This window comes from Cryptotermes secundus, unplaced genomic scaffold, assembly GCF_002891405.2.
Source record: "Cryptotermes secundus unplaced genomic scaffold, Csec_1.0 scaffold77, whole genome shotgun sequence".
Lineage (NCBI taxonomy): Eukaryota > Metazoa > Arthropoda > Insecta > Blattodea > Kalotermitidae > Cryptotermes > Cryptotermes secundus.
The window spans coordinates 175,445-197,459 of NW_019739940.1; the positions used below are offsets into that span (position 1 = coordinate 175,445).

A 22,015-nucleotide genomic window follows, 5' to 3' on the forward strand; every position below is an offset into this window, starting at 1 on the left:
CCATGCTGGATGTTTCCAAACTTACCACCTAATCACCTTCATCACACAACCAGTGACCTCAACCCATACAGACCTATACTGGGGGCTTTGAACTCATCTCCTTTCATATCCACATCTCATATAAATATACTTTTCATCATCTCTTCTTGTGTGGTCACTAGAAGTTTATTTAGCTCAGCTGTCCCTATTAATGTGGTTACTGAACCCTTTCTGAGACCTCTGCTCTTTGCCATATGGTTGCTAGGAAACTGTTCAATTACCTCCTGTTGCATTTGGTTATCTAACAGCTGCATAATGTGCTCCCAACTCAGGAGTCAAGCATCCTACTATTATACAAAAATATTATGATAGACATATAAAGAGAAGACTTCTGATGAGGAAATGTGCATGAAATCTTGTCACCACAAAAAAATCACTGAGCTCTGACACACTTTTCTACTCCACATACCAAAAGCAGAATGCACTCGCTTTCCTAAAGAATGGAATATTACACTTAATATTATTAGGTTTCTGGATTTATCCATTATATGGTATTTCTAACAGAATACAATGTTTCAAAAACAGATCTGCTTCCATCCTCAGGTAGAAAAAGTGATCCAGTAACCAAGACTAGTTCCTTCTATTGGAGCCAATTGAGCCTGTGTGTACCAAACTTCTAAACTGAGGATGTAACAGGTATGTTGAAACATGCTCTGCTCAGAACACCAAGTGATGGACAAAATCCAGAAAAAAACAGTAATCACAAACATTCACTTTTCCTCAAGAAAAGTTCAGATACCGGCAGACATGAAGCTCTCATTTCGTTATATTAACACCTGCCCCACATGTTAACCTGCAAAGCTGAAAGCAGTGCTGGAGTGCTGAGTGCTGGAACTTGCTGGAGTCTATGCTGGAGCACTTTCTACATTTCAAAATGTGCAGCTGCTTCATGAAGAGTGTCTAACACTTAAATAATTTCAACCTTCTGATCAAAGTCAACTCTGAATACTATCCATTCTAAAATAGAATGAGCATTAACCAGATTGGAAATGAGAAACCAATGACTGCATAAGCTCATGTCATTCTACATACATAAACAAGTAATGTAACAATGACATGAAACTTCTGAATTTACGTAATTTCAGGTCACCATTAACTTTAGGAATGAACATAAGTTAAGTAGTAGGTCACAAATGAGTAAGTACTCTTTTATTTCATGTACTTTGTCTGCTCTGTGGGTACTGACATTACATTCCTGTGGATACTGAGAGAGCTCATCATCAGAGAAAACTACACTGCAGTTTAAGAATAGCTGGTAACTAACCAGCTGCAGCAGAGTCCTTCCTGAGAACATAATGGTTACTCAGCTTGCCAAGAAATTTTATGAAACTCAAATGTTATTTTTGTGGTCATAAGGGCCTGCCACAGGTCCCTATCCTGAGCCAGATGAATCCAGTCCACATCTAACCATCCTATAGCTTTGAGAGCCATTGTAATATCATCCTCCCATGCATGCCTAGGCCTTCCTTGTGGTCTCTTTCCTTCAAGTTTTCCTACCAAAACTTTGCACACATTCTACTTCTCTGCCATGCATGCTACACTCCCTCCCCATTTCACCCTCCTTAATTACATCATCCTTATATTTCTTGAGGAGTACAGATTATAAAGCTTCTCACTGTGTAATTCTCTCCACCCTCCCATTATTGCCTCTCTTTTCAGCGGAAATATTCTTCTCTTCTCCTTCAGTGGGCATTTCTAAAGACTAACAAGGGAATGGTCTGATCTGACATATCAAAATCTGCCCTCATTTTTTTCTTCACTGCAAGAGTACACACAACAAAATCCACTGTCAAAATTTTAGCTGCTAATACGCACTGCAAATATTTTTTAAAAATTTCTGAACATGGCCAATATTGTAACCTGCCAGACCCTTGGAGAAATGTTGAGCCAGAGCAGAGCAGTATGCAACATGCAACATGGCTGACTCACAGCCTAGGCTGGGGTTGTACAAACCTCTTGTACAAGCGGTCCGCATACAGAAAAAATGAGTAATTTCGGCAATTTCCACTTTAATATTATTCATCTCCCACCTACACCTGGCTTTCCGAGTGGTTTTATGTTTTTCTACCATAATCCTGTAAACTTTCCTCTTTATGAATAATTACAAAGGCAGCTTCTTGTAAAATACTGGTTACAAAAATTACTTCTTTCTAAATTCCAATGATTACTGCATGTGCGGCTATTAATTACACTGTCACAATGAGGTGATGGGAAGCAGTGCGTGATACCCCAACCAAAACAACACAAACAATAACAAAATAATGAGAAGCAGAAGCATGATGCAGCAGCAGCAGCAGCATCTTACCAAATCTGACATGATGTCTGCGTTGAGGACAATCCGGCTGCTGATGAGGTGATGCACCTAAGTTCAGAAAACATTCTGACAAATATACTCACAACTCAGCATTCCTAACCATGGTGACAAATATGCCTACATGTTGGCACAAAAATAAACTTATGTGATATTCCTCCAATCCAGTGTTTCCCTTGCATCATCATTCTATGGATACCTTCCTTGAAAATCATATCAAACAAATCCTAACTTTAAATTTTAGATTCGTTTTAGGGATGTGTAAGAATGACTTCTTCAGTTCAAGGTGAGAATTTGAAAATTACAATATAAAATGAGAACAAAAATGAAGAGCCTGGTCTTCTGGGTTGCAATGCCACTGAGTTGAGAGTCAGCCTGATGTTATGGAGGAACGCACTGCCTCCACCTACAGGTTCTTCTAAAACGTCTGACTCTCTCCAAATTCATGGTGTGTGTTAATACTTACTTCAAGCTCTACCACAGAGAACTACATTTCTGTAGACCATCTGACATCACATCATACAATGTGGAACACACAGACATAAGTAATATTACCAATGTCATTGCACTAATATATTTTTCAGTAAGGATATGCTGACAAAGGAACATGGGTAAATGGGTGTGGAATATATGAAGGGAATGATGAGATAAACAAAGGCATTTTCTGAAGTGTCTTTACATATCTGCATCTCATTTTGACAATTCATAAAACAAAAAAAAAAAAAAGAATCACTGCTAAGAGAGAACTATAAACATGTTGAGACTTTCACAACTGTCAGAGGTATTGTAATTACACAAAAAGGCCGCACCATAGCTCAAGCAGTTAGTCGCTGGCTTCCCACTGTGGCAGCCAAGGTTCAACCAGGTCTGTTTAAGTGGGATTTGTGGTGGACAAAGTGGCGCTGGGGCAGGTTTTCTCCGAGTACTTCCGTTTCCCCTGCCAATCTACATTCCACCAATTGCTCCACAATCACCCTCACCTATCATCTGGGGTTGGTACAATAGGCCAGAAGTGGCCGCAGTACAAGGGACTTAATCCCACCCCACTAGCAATAAAAAAAATAATAAAACAAAAACATCCCTTACAATTGAATTACAAATAAATGTGTGCTGATCTCTGGAACCTGAAGAAACAACTTTCTCTCTCACACACACACACACACACACACACACGCACGCACACTTACACACTGTGGACTAGAATTCTGTTCTTGGGAATGTATTAAACAAAATTTAATAACATAATGGCTCAGCATACTCCTGACAGGGCAATTACATATTCAATAGGAGACAGTTTTCTCTTCGGTTAATGAACACTGAATGCTTACCAACAGTTGTGTAGCGAACAAATGTTTCTTTGTTCCTTAGCATGGAATCGACTGCTAGCTTCTCGCAGTACTGTGCTGTGATGACAGCTATGGTTGGCTGTTTCGAGCTTGCCATGGTTGGCATCTGTCGCACCACCTGATGCAAATTAACCACAATTTATTGAACGATGATCTCAACAGGATACTATATTAAAAACACACAACACAGAGCTTTGATTAATATGACATGTAACAGTACATTTGAAATACAGGGACAATGTCTTCACAGTAACAATCCTGTAATTCTGGGAGCAATAAAACCTGAACACTTCCAAGCCCACTAATTATCTATGTTTCATGTTGCACACCTGAGCTACATATATACAGGGTGTCCTAGGAGGAATGGACCAAACTTCGGGAGGGTGTTCCTTATGTTAAAGTATGCCGATATAACCCAAAACACCTATGTCCAAAGTTGAACGGTTACGGAGATAATGGCCAGAGAAGTGTCAAACTTTGACCGGCGTTGCACACTTGTTGATTACAAAATACATATTAAAACTGGCAGGAATATGTGGATTCTGTAATGTTAATAATGTACGTAACATCAAACTAACTTGTGAGTGACAAGAAGCCATAAAATTGAAGTACAAAATACTCGCTCGCCATGTCATAATTGTCCTTAGGGTTTCCAAGCACTAAACATGACACATGAATGGCAAGCGCTGACGTAACGTGCTGACTGCGCGTTCTCGTATAAGCCAACTACATAAGCATGGCTAGGGTGAATCATCGCACTCAAGGACAAACACAGATAAAGCCTCTCAGCTGACAGGTACAGTGCGTGGACCCGCCAGAAGACCACACTTTTCTTGGGCCATTATCTCCGTAACTGTTCAACTTTGGACATAGGTGTTTTGGGTTATATCAGCATACTTTAACATAAGGAACACCCTCCCAAAGTTTGGTCCATTCCTCCTGGGACACCCTGTATATAGTATAGTTGAGTACACACATTAAAATACATATGGCATTTAGGAAGGCTGACGAGTCACTTGACAGTTTCTTCAAGCCTTCATTATTACATTCAAAAACAAGTACAACTTCTAAGTTGGTGAATACTACACCAACATCTGCCTGGAGGAACTGTAAAAAACCACATAGAAGTAGGATCAGGATAGCCAGTGTATGGGGTGAGATTTGCACCTATCACCTCCTCAACATGAACTAGGAATGCTACCCATTACAATGTTTGGTGTGCTTTATTCATCAGTTTACTTTAAATTCTGAAGTTGCTTTCAGGCAGCCACTGGTTAAAGGGACACCCATACCACTAAAAACAGAAAGCATACCTGTACATGAGAGTCAGCCTGTCCTGCGCGGGTGAATGCCCCATGCTCCAGAGGCTGAACCAGCCCCTTTTCTTGAAGAGTGGTTAGTGTCTCACTGACTGCATCTGCATTCCAGCCATGCTGCATTGCCAGTTCCTCAACAGTTACAGGGTTTGGGTATGCTGATTCGATCAACTCCAGCAACTTTGCTTCAGTCAGCTCCACAATCAGGCCCAAAGCAGTCTCATCTGCTGACACTGTCGGTAAGTGCAACAGAAACATGAGACAGACTCTCACCACTACATATTACTCCTTATTAATGTTATATTTTAGCGTCCTGTTGCAATGATTTATGTCCATGATTTATTCTGACCGTCTTACAGTGCATACATTTATTCACCTTACTCTTCTCTCTTGCACTACATGTTTCGGCACTTCAGGTGCTTTTCGATGTACGTCGAACTACTGCATTGCATGCCCTGTTGTCTTTATACTAAAATAACTAAAATATATATTTGTCATATATATTGCTAAATTTTAAATATTAAAAATGTTAAAACTGTTCAGGATTTGTTATCCTTATGTCATATTTCAGTACGCGATTCACACCTATCTTCTTCTGTCGGAGTATTCTTCCTACTTTCATGTGTATTGTGCTTTGTGTTGTGTCTTACTCCTGTGACTGCATATGTTATACTTATTCCTTATTCCTTCATCTGTTCTGAGCTACCAGGAAGTTAGGGAGTGATCAAACTTATAAAATGTTTATGGATGTTCACATGGTGGTCTTCTGTGGTATGATGCCATGTAATCTTGTAAGTGGATACCAACATTTCAGAGGAACATACTGTCTCCATGTTCAGGGCTCAAGCATGTAGGGTGAAGAAATGGAACTTGGTGCAAACGAGTAGGAGAGATAGGTAGGAAGACGAATTTTTCCACGGGTATAATATTACCTTAAGATGTTAGGTCGCAAATTTGATTCCCAATGAGGTCACTGGATTTTTCAATTGACCTAATCCTTCTGGGTGCAATATGGCCCCGTAGTCGACTCAGCCTCTAATAGAAACGAGTACCAGGAATCTTCCTGGTGGGTAAAGGGCAGCCAGGTTAATAACCTCAATGCCATCTGTGAGCCAATTGTCTAGAAAAGTGGGAGCCTTGACATCTCACAACCCTATGAGTCTCCATGGCTTCTTAACAGGGACAGATTTACCTTTACCTTTGTCACAGAAGAGGAAAACAGAACTAAAAAAGGATAGTGCCACTTTTAGGGCCCAAATATGCTTTTCATCATAGGAGGAAAAATGGAACATTCCAAGCTCAGAAGGGATGGCCCTTGACAGAGACGTTGGGGGCAGGAAGCAAGAAATAAGCCTTTCCCTCCACAGATATCAGGCAGAGGATTTCATCTCAGGAGGAAGTAACATTCTTGAAGAGTTATTCGTTCCAAAATACGACATGCAGTCTGATGAAAGTCATCCAACAGTCCAGAGGAACATATCACCTCCATCTTTGGAGTCAAAGGGTAAGCCCAGCAAGAAACCAGCATAAAGCAGGGAGCAAGCAAATCTTAGCCTATTCTTCAACCCTGATGATGGAGGTGATACATTCCTCCTCCTCCAAATTATCAGTTGACTTTCACCGGAGTATATGGCATTACATTCCAAAAGAGCAAACTATCACAGTCACGGCTGTGAGAACCTCAAATCCAACAAAGTAATTAACTTGCCCTCGGAGATAGAATTAATTTTAACAATTCTGAGATTATAAATTCTCACCACAATGAATGAATGAAATAACAGACATTACATTGATGCAGTAATAAGAACAATTAAAGTGAAACAGACTGCTAGAATTTCAATTCTAAAGGCCTCTAACAATGGTGTATTACACATAATACTAATAGCTTCCTGCACTCTGTCCATTGTCTGAAATACTCAAAAACATGAACACAGTGTTTCTATAACTGGATCAGCTTCCATCCTCAGGTGGAGGGTACATATTCAGTTAGCAGTTAATTCCTCTCTGTACTGCTGGCCCCAATGACTGGGATCAGTCATTTATAATGGACCCTCCTGAGTAGGTACTCCCCACGTATGGACAGAAGCAGATCCAGCTCACAAAACACTGTGCTCGTTTCTAGAATACTGTGGCATATAGACCCACTGCTAAGCAGTGACTCTGTAAACAGTGGCCATTGCTAGGCAATGCCAGCAACATACACATAAGCAACAACAGAAGAACGGCATTTTCTATGTGGCCCGCACTGTCACCATTACTATGCAACGGTGTGGTAAACACACACCTACAACAATAAAGGGGCTGTGTTTTCTGTATAGTCCATGCTGAAGAGTTATCTTGAAGACAACTGGGATTGTTCAGTCAGTCCAGTGAAGTTCTGTACTGGAGGCTGCGAAGAAAAGAATTAGTTGAAAGTCACCTTGTGAAGAGAAGACTAGGAAGTTGGTGTGAAATGGCCACCAGCCTGTAAGTTGTTAGCTGAGAGTGAGTTCTGTACAGGAGACTTTGAAGATAGGATCTGGGCACATGAAGCTGAAGAATCTCCACTGTTAGAACCCACTGCCAGGAAACCGCTGATGGAGACACAGCAGGTTGGAAAAAGGCCTGCAGGTGCTGTTGCAATTTGTAAAGTGTTGAGATTAGCAACAGCACTATAATACAGTGTAATTACAAGTCATGTATTAACATGGTCAATAAATCCAATATTCAATCCAAAACCCCATCTAAAGCCACCCCTAAATTGTGAAAATATCAAATGACAGACAAGTCCAAGGAATTACCAATACTAACCTGAAAGATACAGGGCTGACTACAGATATTATGTGGTATTTGTTGACCTTACCCACTTGACTGAACCATCTACTTCTCCTTCATTTCTTAATTCATACCTCAAATCAATGACAATGTTCACCATTTCAGTCTCCCTAATTGCCAGCCCTCTGCTCTGTGCAACCCATGAGAGTTCTGCTCTACCAGTTGATACAAAGGTTGCAAAAGGTGAATTTAGATGTGCAGTAACAGAGAGCAAGGTCATCCATCTGGTGGCATGTGGGCTGCAGCTAATCCTGTGAAGCCCAAGAAAGTATACTTGTGCTCCCAGAATACTTGTTAACACTATGCTCTGTTTTAAAAAAGGTAACAAGTACGGTTACACTTCTTCTTCATAAGGCTCAACGGCTTCATTTCTTGAATGCTTCGGCCTGCTCAACAATTTCCTTCCAACTATTTCTGTCCTGTGTACGAGTTGTCCAGTTATAAATTCCTAAATCCTTTAGATCTTCCCGTATGTCATCTTTCCATCTGATCTAAGGTTGACCTCTCTTTCTTATGGCGCGTGGCTGCCAAACATGTATTCTTTTAACTGTTCATCCAACCTACAGGGATAGCTTTGCCGTTTAGGGGTTTCCAAAATATGTGATACTGCAACACCCTACATACTACATAAATATACTTGAATGCCATCTCTGCTGGTCAGTGAAAAGTTATGTTCTGCACAATACTGTTGCTCCCCATCAGGTTGTATGGTGACAGCAGGAACCAGAATAGCTTTACAACATCTAGACATGTATGGTAGGCTATAAAATGTTCCTGTACAGTCACAAAAAAATCTGTACTATGGTTTGTCAACTGCAGCTATATTATCCCAAAGTGCCTATACTAAATCTTACTATTCAGTAATTTGGTGTAACTGTGATTGAATAAAACTACATTATAAATCATTCTTGAAAGCTTTTATAGCTAGTAGGTAATGACAAAGTTTAAGAAACCACTACACCAATCATCTGTATCTGAAAGATCACCCTACATTTGTGTACTAAACTGAGAAAATTCTTAAACGGAGAAACTTTAACAATGAGATTAGTGACCTGAGATCAATGAAACTGAATGTTAAATGACAGAAAACCTTATATTGAGGAACATGAAATGAGAGTTTCACCATGCACTCATATGTGTAAACATTCCCTGAGGACAAAGATTGTTGCATGAAGCTCAAAGAGACATGGATCCGTTTTAAAATTGGGAACATTTTTTGTAGGCCTATAGTTGTGTCTTTAGTAGCATAATTGAAAGGTTAAATATGTCATTACATCAGAACAACAAAATAGACTGCTTTCTTCATAGTCACCGCCGTGAAAGCCTCAAATCTTACAAAATATACCTGAATCTCTTTGGAAAAGGCATTCACACTACTACCAACCTGCTGGCATAAATTACAAGAATACATATTAACTCACAATTAAGCAAATATTCAGAAACTATATACATAAAAACTCAAGCCAAGAAATACTGAACACACACAAATTAAATATATTGGTCAAACAGAGCAAGAAATCCCAAGTTTCCAAGCATGACTAGATACTTATGACACTAGTCTATCATGAAATTATTATTTCTGTAGATCTAATATTACACAACAATTAGAAACATGTTCTGGAGAAGAAAGGAAGCATGTCGAACTGTGGTTTTGTTGCATTTCTACCTGGCAACAGTTCCACTGTTAACCTTCACTGATCATGAGCTGTACTACTGCATGGGCTCCAGTGTGCAGTTCACTTAGCCAGGTGATGCATTTTTTCAATGCTATGACATGAGGCCTAAAAGCTGGAATAGTGGAGCCTGAGAAGACATCCGTTACTGAGCAACAGCTTGGAAATCATATGTAACTGATTACTCCTCTTTAGTAACATACTTCGCCTAATTTATGCATACCTTCATTTTATGTAACTCTTGTATCTCAACAAAACTTAAATTAAGAGTTTGAGTGAATTGCAGACGTTATCATGCATTATAAATCACCATGAACCATACATTCAATGGGGATGACTCAACATCTTATGACTTCTTATGAAACTCGTAATTCAGTTCCTTTTTTTTGTCTTTATAATGTATGATATAAGCCCAAAGAGTAGACAGCTAGTGGCTTTACAGCGGTACTTCCCACTAACAGCCAATCGGCTTGCTGAAATTCTAGTATGACATCATACTAACGATAAACTGTCGTCATGTAAAGCCCTTTGTCAAGAAGAGACGCCAACTAGTTTCCGAGTGGTGAAGACGTGACTGTACGTGTTCCTTCTTCGCACAAAGGAACAAAGGACCAAAACTGGTCCTAAGCACAGATGGCTGCAGTACATTCCTCCAAAACGATGGTAAACTACCAGGTTACATAGTGTCACATACCAGAAGACAGTCACTGCTATAGCAACCATATCTCTCAAATATTCCCAATGTCCAGCCATTTCATTAACACGCCATGGCTCGTAATGAAAACTGATTCAGTGCTCTTACAAATTATATATCAAAATTAAGTTTTATGCATTACTTATTAAGGATGCCAGCAGAAATATATATAAATGAAGCAACTGTACATAGATATTTACCTCAAAATTATGATAGAAGAAAGAAGATGATAATAATAACAAAACCTTTTATCCAAAAGTAACAACCTCCATTAAGTTCTCAATATTCACTTGCTGAAGAAATCCATTTCTGAGGTGGCCACACCCGACAAATATTTTGGGTTTGTTAGATGTGAGAGTTACACTCTCATGTTTAAAATTCTCTCAATGTGATTACACTCACTTTTACAATAAACCAATGCTGTGGCTTGTCAACAGCACCGCATTAATCCAATAAATATTCCTAATTTGAAATAATTACATATACAATAATGTCCTGTTATCTTGTATTAAGCACCTAAAATTCTCATCCAGCCACCAAAACATTCACAGAAAATTTTCAATTTTTATAATTCAAAGACAAATTGGTGATGTGCATATGATCGATTACGATGCAGTGGTTCGCCCAGCCACCACCAGCTATGATACCCACCTTCCTTCCTCACACAGGTACCATTACAGTAAAGGGTAGCCGAATTTGTGGTCACGTAACAATATGCAGGGTGTTTCACGACTTTAGGGCATAACTGCAGGAGGTGATTTCCTAGGTCTTTAGGATCAAAAAAGTTCATATAAACATGTGTCCGATTTTGGACGGTTACGGAGTTATGATTGTTTTACACTCAGAACAGAAGGTAATGATTACTGACAATAAATGGAACAAAATAATAAACCAGCATAATACATGATACATTTAAAGTATGAATGTAAAGTTAACTTCGTGAAATTATCTTTAATTTGAATTGATTGGTGCTTAAGGTTGTTTTTCGAAAATGCCACCGCCGGCCACAACACATGCTGCCGCTCGGTTGTGAAACGTGCCGGTAGCAAGTAGCAGCTTCAGCTAGCTGTTTCTTCTGGTCAGCGACGTCCAGAATTCATCCGAGCTAAGCATCTTGCTTTGCCACCTTCACATTGTAAACCAGTTCTTTCATCCATCCCCACACACAATAATCCAGTGGGCTTAAATCTGGAGACCTGGCTGGCAATTCTTCGCGTACTCATACCTGGACTGCGGTGTACCATATGAACAATGACTTCTTCATTGACGCCTTCATTAACACCATGCTCAGCTGCAATACAAACACCGGGAAGTCTCCCGGTATCTCGCAATGCCTGGTAAACTCCAGTAAACACTCTCTGGTTCGGTATTCTACGATTTGGAAACTGTTGCTGATATTCAGCTACGGCAAGAACTGAGTTACCGTCACAAAACCCATACACATAAATCATATCTGCATATTCCTCAAATGAAAATGTAAATGGCATCGTGAATGTAACAGACGCACGGAGATGAGAACTGTTCTGAACATAGTAGCTGCCATACTAGTCATGGCCGGACATACCAACCCACCATGTCTTAGGTACCTCTCAACTGTCGAGATGACGAGAACGCTCTGTCTGTAGCTGGCTAAAAATAGTGACCCGCCAGATGACAGATGCAGTTCACACTAGGGCGTGTACGGGAATAAAAAAACGGTCATAACTCTGTAACCATCCAAAATCGGACACATTTATATGAACTTTTTTGACCACAAGGACCTAGGAAATCACCTCCTGCAGTTATGCCCTAAAGTCGTGAAACACCCTGTATGTATCCAAAATCTTTCATCCACCAATCTCCTATATCACCTAGGTAAATTCTCACACAAGAATTAAACAAAAAACTTGTCGTCTTGACTTTGTACTGAGTTCCTGTAAAAGTCTTGTTCATGTAACCAGCAGTTTCATGTAATGGGTAAACAAATTCCCCAGACATACTGCATAATGGGGAGTATCTTTTACTAAAAGTATGTGTTAAAAATTTTGGCTTTTATCCACTTTTCATACACACTCCCATGTACATGCACACTTCTTGGAGAAGCCCTCATGTTCTTAACAACTGTGTAACAAGCCACCTCTTTCTGAACAGTTGCATTCAAAATGTTCATGAACGAAAGCTATCGAACTGTGTAATATGTCACCCAGTTCAAAGGAGTTCTGATGGCCGTACATTACACACAGTATTACAGAGTTTCTACATTTTGTCAGAACAGAACACAGTATTCTGAAACACAGACTTATTTCTTAAATCCTTTCTCATTTTAATTTAGGTCTTCACAGATATTTACACAAACTTTACTGCAAAAATTTTCCTATTATCTCCCATTCAGAAAACCTGATCTTAGGTGCATATGCAGATTTAGTTGATTCAGACCGTCACTGATCGAGATAACCTCTTTCTAACGGACTTCCAACTGGACTACAATCATTCCTTTCATGGCCATCACTATATCACAACATATATACACCCTTTTACCTTCATTCACTATCTAAATAAACTTTGAACTAAAAATGTGAGGCATGAAAAACAGCCAGATTGGGCCATTATGGTAGTATATTATTCAACACCTACAATACACTGTTCTATTTTCATTCTGGCAAATTGCATTACACAAGTCTTATACCTACTTTATGAGTCATCAAATAATGTTAACAGCCATAAACAATGGTAACTGTGGAACCGTGGCCATCTTGGAGCCAAAAAAGAGACAGTAACAAACTAACTTTCAAACCCAGAACATTATTAAAACAACTGAAATATTAAAGTGTGCTCAATAGTCAACAAAATGTCAGTAGCACAAGATCTATAATCTCAGTGATTAATCACCATTAAATGAACTTTACTATAAGCATGAGGAATCAGAGAATATATAAGAACACTGCACTACATCTATTTCCCGATATTCTCTGAATTTACGCACTATGACTCACATGCTGTTCTGTGCTAAACACTGACTGCAATAAACAGAGTTTGGAATTCATACATTTCTATATAAGCCTCAAGCCAAAAATAACAAGTCTATTAACTTCCACACATTCGTACACATGTATCTGCTATAACAAATTCTGATTACAAATTAAGGTCAAAATTTATTGTTCTGGGCCAAGTACATTTGGAAAACAAAACAGATTTATGTATTTTTGATGTTGGAAATTCTGAATCATCAAAACACACAACACATAAAAATAAAATTTCAATAAAAATGTTATTCTGATACATAACATGAATACCACACGCAATTCTTTAAGGCCAAAAAACTTGGCTACTCTGACACTTCAGATGAGAAGACATTTGGTTCAATCATAAAATGTAAACAACACAAACAGCAATATCAAAGTCTCTGTCAATATAAGGAAAACCCCATTAAAATACACAAGGCATCTGTACAGATATTTCGCGGCTATTTCCTAACAAGATCCAGAGAATATCGAGTACAGCATTCAATATTTACTAGTCATCAACTAAAAGTACTGTATATGCTTAACCAATAAATTACTACTGACCATTTGTTTTCAGCTACTGAAATTCATTTTATTCATGTGCTATGTGTTATCTACATGGGATAGGCTTGCAGAGACAGAGCCTGCCCAAACCTGTATTGCTGTAACAGCGAGCCCCTAAGGTTATCAGTACTGCGTCCACTCGTGCTACAGGGAATGCAAGAAATACAGTGAGCTATTTCTTTCTTCAGATTCAACTTCAAATTTGTCAAAATATATTTTCCTTTTTTTTTAAAGCTCTTACATACACATACACACACATATAAAAAGCATTTATATAAAAGAATGCTGATACTGCAAATTCAGCAATTACCAGCTGTGTACTGAATTACCACAACTGAGCCAGCGAAGTTTATAGTACTTCAATGCTAATACCATTAAACCACTGCCACTGAATACCCAGTCTGTGAATAAACAAATTGGGTACAGAAGGACCAATTTCTTCACTTCGCTGTTCACCCAGTCTCATGCCATTACATTTCTTTCCTTTGGGGTTATGCAAAAGACAAATCTTACTCCTCAGAAGTGTTGATGCTGTAACAGTTATTCAAGATACATCTGAGCACACATGATGATGACTGAAATACAAACTCAGTGTATGCCCACTTCCAGCTCATATGAAAATAACTGTTAAGCCACAGTTTGTTCCATATTAAGTATAGCATCTTCTGGGATGTGACACCGTGAAGTCTAGTAGTTTACCAGCATTTCAGAGGAACGTACTGCCTCAATCTTTAGGGTTGAAGAGAAAGTCAAGCAAACAGCCACAGAGAACTTAGTAGCAAACACACAGTTGTTCTGTTCTGTTTATTGTACAGTGTTTTGCGTAGTCATAACTTGTTCCTTTTTTCTAACCCACTCCATTTATTGTACACTTCTGTGTGAAATACCAGCATTCTTTTATAGGAACTCCACATTCTGAGGTCACTAGAAGACTTTAAAAATATATCTACACTTGACACTCAGAGACAACAAACAAATTTGGCAATATCCAAATGTATCTTGATAACTAAGATGCAACAGCATAATAAGTTATTACAACAGAGGGAGTATTTTCAGTACCAAGATCTCAATTGCTATGTTACACTTTCTGGATCCTTTTATACTGTACTGTCCTGTATGGTGAGGAAAGAATGACTGGGAATTTTACATAAAAAAATTAAACACAGCAACATCTCACATGGCATGCACAGCAGCTTCTGCTAGGGCTGCAGACAGGAATGAGACTCCTTATGACATGGAAATAAAACCGCAGATATGCAAAACACAAATAACAAAGGCAAGTTCACACACACATACTGTTGCCAAGAAAAAGATATTGTAGTTGCAGTGAATTTAACTAACTGGGAATCAGAGAACACATACCAACTGGGAGTTTATCATTAGTTAGTGATATCCCTAGTGGACTCTAGAATTGAAAGCATGAATTACAGTTGTTGTGAAAGGCATCACTAAAGAAACAGTCACTGCAGTTATGAAAAATTTCAAAATTCTTTTCTGCAAATGGTATAAGATTCACAGAGATCACATATTAAATCTCCCGTGTCTGATTGGTGTTGTGATACCAGAATCAGTTTAGTAAGTGCAATACATCAACAAACAACGGCATTTAAAATTAATGCTGCTATTGTTGGAGAGTAAGAACGTTATTGTTGTTTGAATAGCTCACAATAATGAATACTGAGACATATGAGCCGTTTCTATAAGAACAGAGACACATCCCTAAACATTCTCATGGCAACAGATACAGGCAACAATAGAAGAACTACCATTTCTATGCAACGGCCAGTAAACACCCCCCTCCCTTAAGAACCTGACAATATAGGGGAAAATGTATTTTCTATGCCGTCCACACCAAGCAAACGCACAGAACAAGAGGACATCTGTTGACAGGCAATGAAGCTGTAAACACACATCCTTAACATAAGAAGATGGTGTTTTCCGCTGGGGTCTGTGGAGAGGAGTTATCTTCAAGGCAACTGGCGCTATGAGTCTGTCAGTTGTCAATAGGAGTTAGCCACAAGAAGTTTGTAGTTGAAGAATTAGAAATCGGTGTTATTAGAAGTCTTTATTTATGTGTAATATTTGGAGGGTGTAATTTTTATTTCGGGTTTGGTACATGTGTGCGGTGTTTTCTACTCCATAAACAGTCAAAACTGAGTTATCTATATCACTTACTACAGAGAAGTGTGTTTTATGTGTAAGCAAAATATGTCACATTTCAGACCTCGCTGAAGTAATCAGGTAGAGCATTCTGTGCAGTGGATGTGCACACTGCATTATGTCATGCAGTTACAGATTTGATTTTAACTTAAACCCAGTTAGCATCCATTTGCAAAGTATGGGAAACAACAATGATCGGAATATGGTTTCTGGAATGTAACCCAGACTTCTCACTTATGAAACAATGAAGAAAAATAATACTTAGATTATGATCCTACAATAAAATCAGCCTTTACCAGAAATCAGTACCAGCAATCTTCCTGGGGATAAAGGGCAGTCAGTGCATAAGGCTGAAAACCTCTCTGCCATCAGTGAGCTAACTGTCTGGAAAATGTGGAAGCCTCGACATCTCACAACCCTATGGCCCTCCACAGCCTGTTAGGAGGGATAGCTTTCCCGTACGGTTCTGATGACAAGGAGAATTTAGCACTATTTTCATTCTACATAAATACATACATGTTTACTTCACACGAAGTATAATTCCCTGCTCCGTGGAGACTGCATACACACAAACATCCACATTCAGAGTGTTTTCTTACCATCTGACACTTCAAAATGTGTACAACTTCTTTGTTACTGTTGACAATCCTCAACTGAGCAACAAGACCGCATCATACACGTTGAATCAAAATGTGTTTGTTAACTAAACGCTTTACTCCTCTGCTGGTTCTTGTGTTGCTGTGGAGAGACAATTTCTTCAAGATTCTCTTGATGGTGTAACATGAACAGAACACTCATGCATATATTTCCTATCATGGTTGGGACACACAGAAGACACAAACTACCTTCTTCAGTGCAGAATTTCTTACAAGAGCACAATGGTACTACATTAAATATTAATCTAACAGCAGATAATAAAGGATGATGATGAAGGAAAAATAATACCTGGATGAGTGACAAAAGTCAAATGTGGTCCAAATCTCAGTGTATAATTCAGTCAATAAAATATGTGATTCTGATATCAAACCACCACTAGGGGAAAAGAATTTTAGTCTTAAATATAAATTGTGATACTCACAAGGTCGTGTTGGAGGTGGGGCATGGCTCTCCTCCAGCTGTGCAAGCGTCACCTCAACCTTCCTGATGCTCGAGAAGCCATGCTGCAGCAGCTTCATCACCTTCTTAATGAACCCCACATAATCTAAAATTCAAATTACACCGTGCTTACATATGGAGAAAACACATTAACATTCCCGACTTGTATAATAAAAGGGATCAGTTCCTAAACACCACACATTAGAGTCAAATGGACAGCACTCCATTTTCTTATTCAGGAGGTCCATTCTGGATGAGATTTCTTATGAGTTTCCTCATCCCTCTGAGTAAATGCCAGGACAGGACCTCAAATCAGGCCCACACCATCTCCATCCACATGCTTTCCAGCTGATTATGAACTAATCATACTATCTTTTGATGCTATATTCTGGGCTACTGACAGCACCTTTAAACATACCTTAAATAACTAAAATTTCCTAAGCAGACAGTCTTGCCCTTTCATGATATATATAAAGGGGCCACAGAGATCTCAGTTTCTTACATAGGCAGTACGGTTAAATTCATAACTCTAATACTATGGCAGCACCTTTCCTTCAAATATTTTAATTTTTACTGAAAGGTCAGGAAGAACAATAAATTAAAAGCCATATAATTCAACATTCCATTCCTGTTCATCAGTTTCACTAGTACAGATTTCAACCAAACATCACTAGATTTGTAATTACTGATAAGTAATTAATATATCATACAGGATTTGTAGTATATGTATAACCTATCTCCATATAAAATTCCACATGCCTAGCTCTAATGGTTTACTAATTACTGTCATCATTCAAAATACTAGACCTATACTTTGTGCAGACAGCACATAAATTTACATTCTTTTATAATACTACTCCCACACTAGATTGCAGACCAGTCACTAAACAGTAACACCTCACACATTTGCATGGCTACCATTCTGATATTACTGGAAGTGGATATTAATAAATGGGGCACTCTCTAGTGTCACAATGTTCATCACAAGTTTCTAAAAATTCTGTCAGTTGACTCAAAACTTTTAGGAAGAAAAAGGAGAAACAGTTATCCAGCATGTATGAAGAACTGTGTGTGCCAATTACATAAATCTGCTGGTTGGATGTGATAAACTTTTACACAAAGCCAATGCAGTACAGACTAATAAACAAACCTACAGTGTTAAACACACAGTGAAAAAACGACACTCAAAATGAAGTGCTCTATAGGCTGAGAGGTGCAATATTTCGGACATACTGTAACCTGGCCACAAAATTCAACTAACCTCTACTGCAACACAAACCACAGTCACTGCAAGAGGTAAGAAGACAGTGCTATTAGTGGGAGAGAGAACTAACCTGTAGTAGACAAACATATGCATTCCATCAAATTCTCCATAAGCATTATCACCAGTACAGGTACAATACGACATATGGAAGTTGACGTGCCGAGGGGACCTAATATGGACTCCACCTCACACTATGTGAAATCTTAACTATTGTAATCTACTGTAAACAATTTTAAGTATTATAACTTTATTCTCTTATTGTAATCAGCCAATGTACAGTAACTGACTTGTCCTATATCATGTAACAATGATCTATAGAGACAAAATAAATAAATAAAAATAAAAAATATAGTTTTTGACAAAATGTTCAGTGGGTTGAAAGTTGCAAAAGGCCAACAATAACCATCTATTGTCTATTGCATGACTCACTGGCGCACCTCCTGAACACACACACACACACACATAGAAAATAATCAACATACGTGGTGCAATCCAAAAGTTCCCGAAATATATCAATAAAAACTATTACGTCTTACCTGGATCTTTTTCTGCACCATCACCTTCAAAGTAGTTCCCTTGGGAGTGCATACACCGATCACAGCGTTTCTGCCACTTTTCAAATGCATCCTGGAAGTCTTTCTTTGTTAGGGTGTTTAGTACCATCTGCGTTTCCACTTGAATTTCCTCAACTGTATCAAATCTTCGCCCCTTCAAACTGATTTTCATCTTGGGGAAGAGAAACAAGTCGCATGGAGCTAAGTCTGGCGAGTATGGTGGGTGGGGAACAACTGCCATCTTGTTTTAGCCAAAAATTCCTGCACAATGTAAGCCATATGCGGTCGTGCGTGGAGTACCCAGTCATTCGTCCTCCCTCAAACGCCTTAGAACATCGTGATAGAACTCTTTGTTGGCTGTCTGACCAGGAGGGACGGACTCCTTATGAACAATCCCATCAATATCAAAAAGACAGATCAACATGGACTTAATGTTGCTCATGACTTGTCGAGCTTTTTTTTTTTGGCCTACGTGAAGAAGGGCTCTTCCATTGCGACAAGTGCTGCTTACTTTCAGGGTCGTAGCCATAAACCCAACTTTCGTCACCAGTGACAACCTTTGAAAGAAAGTTTGGATCCTCTTGAAGCTGTTGTTGAAGTTCCCTGCAGATTTCTAAGCAATGCTGCTTCTGTTCATTTCGCAGCAGTCGTGGCACAAACTTCGCCGCAATCCTCCTCATGTTCAGTTCCTCTGACAAAATTCGTTGACATGTACCATAACTTAGTCCCAAGGTGTTACAGAGGTCTTGGATGGTCAGTCTACGATCTTGCAGAATCAGATCCCTAACTTTCTCGACATTTTCTGGTGTGGTGCCAGTTGACGGCTGTCCCGAATGATCGTCATTATCAGTTGATGTTCAGCCATTTTTGAAATGCTTATACCAGTCGTAAGTTTGTGTCTGGCCTAAACTGTTGTCACCAAAAGCTTCCTTCAACATTTGGTGCGTTTCTGCAGTGGTTTTCCCAAGTTTAAAACAAAACTTTATACAGACACGCTGCTCTCTCAGGTCAGCCATTGCAAAACCGCAAACTCACGGAAACACAACAAAAGAGACACGTTCACCAATAAGCCCAACCACTCAACTCGACGCCGCTTGCTATACTGATTCAAGAAGGGTGTGTGGGGAGACCCCTAGCGGTATTTCAATGTATTCATAACCATTCGCGCGCAAAATTCAAATTTCGGGAACTACTGGATTGCACCACGTATAATAAACAAACCAGAACAATTACCCCTTGGGAAATCCTGTGGGCTCACTAATTCTCGGAAGAATTCCTGTGCTACAGTTGCATTCTCTGCATCAGAAGTGGAAGAAACAAACCAGAAATGGAGAGTACGACTCTCCTGGGTATGTTTGCCTGTTTGTGCAGACACGAGGAATACACGGAATTCCAGTGAAAGCTGTGCTGGGTTATTATCTGCATCTACAAAGAAAGTGAAGTCCGCTTCAGTTTCATACTGTTATCACACAGTTCAATTAATATATGGAAACTGCATGGTAAAATACTCATCTCTTAATCACTATCCTTGGGACTCATCTTCATACAAAGATCTGCAACTACACTATGTTAACACCTGAATTCTAATGGAGGGTAAAGAAGCAAGGCATAAAAAATAATAAAAAGAAAAGTCAAACTATATTACAGTAAACCTCCACTAATCTGAATTAATTGTGAGTAATCATCTGGATTAAGCGATTAGCCAGATAAATGAAACAAAGGATAGCTCTAAAAGACACCAGGTGTATACATAATCCCCTGCAAGTGCGACAAGGTCTATATTGGGCACATGGGTCGTTCCATGGACACGAGGATGAAGGAGCATCAGCAGCACATTCATCTAGAACATCCTGACAAGTCAGCTGTGGCTGAACACAACATCGATTTGGGACACCGCATTCAGCTTCAGAATATCTCCATCCTCGCCACCAAGACCCAATATACGGATTGCATCATTAGGGAAGCCATTGAGATCGAACTCCATCCCGACAATATGAACGGGGGGGGGGGTTGTCTGAGCATGTCATGGAAGCCTCTCATCTGTTTTCTCAAGAAACCTCCAGGACTTCATGCCAGATCCACAAGGTCACACAGTCCATGCCCGACTCGCTTTCCAACCCCCAAGCTTCAGGGTTAATGTCATCCATTTAACCTTGCCTTCTTGCCCCCCAACACATACTCTATACCTGCTCTGGCCTACCTTCCCAGACCCTTCCCCTCCCTCCTCTCTACCAATTCCTCAAGTAGCCCCTCTCCCATCTCTTCCTGCTCGTATACAGCTGTGTTTGTTCTTGACTGGACTCAGTCTGTTCCACCTGCTCACGCTGCTTATTTTCTACCCTGAAGATGGAGGCGATACGTTCCTCCGAAACGTAGGTTAACACAATATCTAAATGATGACACATCCCAGAAGACTGCTTTTTTCATATTCAACACTCTTCCATTCTACATAATTCAGGTCCTCTGCATACTTTTATCTATGTCTAGGTCTTCTTAGTGGTTTATTTCCTTCAGATATTCCTACCAAAATAATGTACGCACTTTTTTGCCATGCACACTGCATACACTGCCCATCCCCTCTTCTTTGATTCAATCATTCTAACATTATTTAGTGAAGAGTACAAATTATGAAGTTCCATATCATGCATCTTTCTCAAGCTTTGTATACTTCCTCTCTCTGAAGTCAAAATTTTCTCCTGAGCACTGTTCTAACACTCTAACTCTATGTTCTTCCCCTTATGTGAGAGACCAAGTCTCGCACTCACACAAAACTACAGGAAAAATTACAGTTTTGTATGTTTCAATCTTTATGTTTTTAAACAACAGGCAAGATGACAAAAAAATATTGAACTGAATGGCAGCAAGTATTCCTTGAATTTAATCTCCTAACTTCTTTACTAATTCAGTTTTGATTTGTTATCATCATTCCCAAACACTGTAACTTCATCATACTTTTAAAGGATCCACCAGCTACCTTCATGCTACTGTTTTGTTCTGCATTCAGGTGATGTGATATCTACAAACACTGTATTTAGTTTGCTCTGTGCTTATAATTTAACACATACAACTGAAAAGAACATGCCAGAGTTCTAAGCATTCATGCATTAACAAGTGACAAAAGTATCTTAAAACTTCATCACCACGGCCCACAGCAACCTCAGTTCGATCCCAAGCCAGGTCACCTTGGATTTATAGTGGACAAAG

At 39.2% G+C, this 22,015-nt stretch overlaps 1 protein-coding gene across 3 annotated transcripts in view; it reads right to left on the bottom strand.

Annotated features, from left to right (window-relative positions):
* LOC111872012 overlaps positions 1 to 22,015 on the bottom strand; it is a 39,984-nt gene that overhangs the window by 13,841 nt on the left and 4,128 nt on the right. Inside the window, exons 3-7 of one of the 3 annotated variants that reach the window (XM_033754478.1) lie at positions 20,045 to 20,236; positions 16,977 to 17,099; positions 5,010 to 5,245; positions 3,679 to 3,814; positions 2,345 to 2,401 (exon numbers count right to left, since the gene is read on the bottom strand). In XM_033754478.1, the coding sequence (XP_033610369.1) occupies positions 2,345 to 2,401; positions 3,679 to 3,814; positions 5,010 to 5,245; positions 16,977 to 17,099; positions 20,045 to 20,236 (744 nt within the window). The remainder of the gene's footprint in view (positions 1 to 2,344; positions 2,402 to 3,678; positions 3,815 to 5,009; positions 5,246 to 16,976; positions 17,100 to 20,044; positions 20,237 to 22,015) is intronic. The other 2 variants (XM_033754479.1, XM_023865474.2) reach the window with 2 other exon arrangements.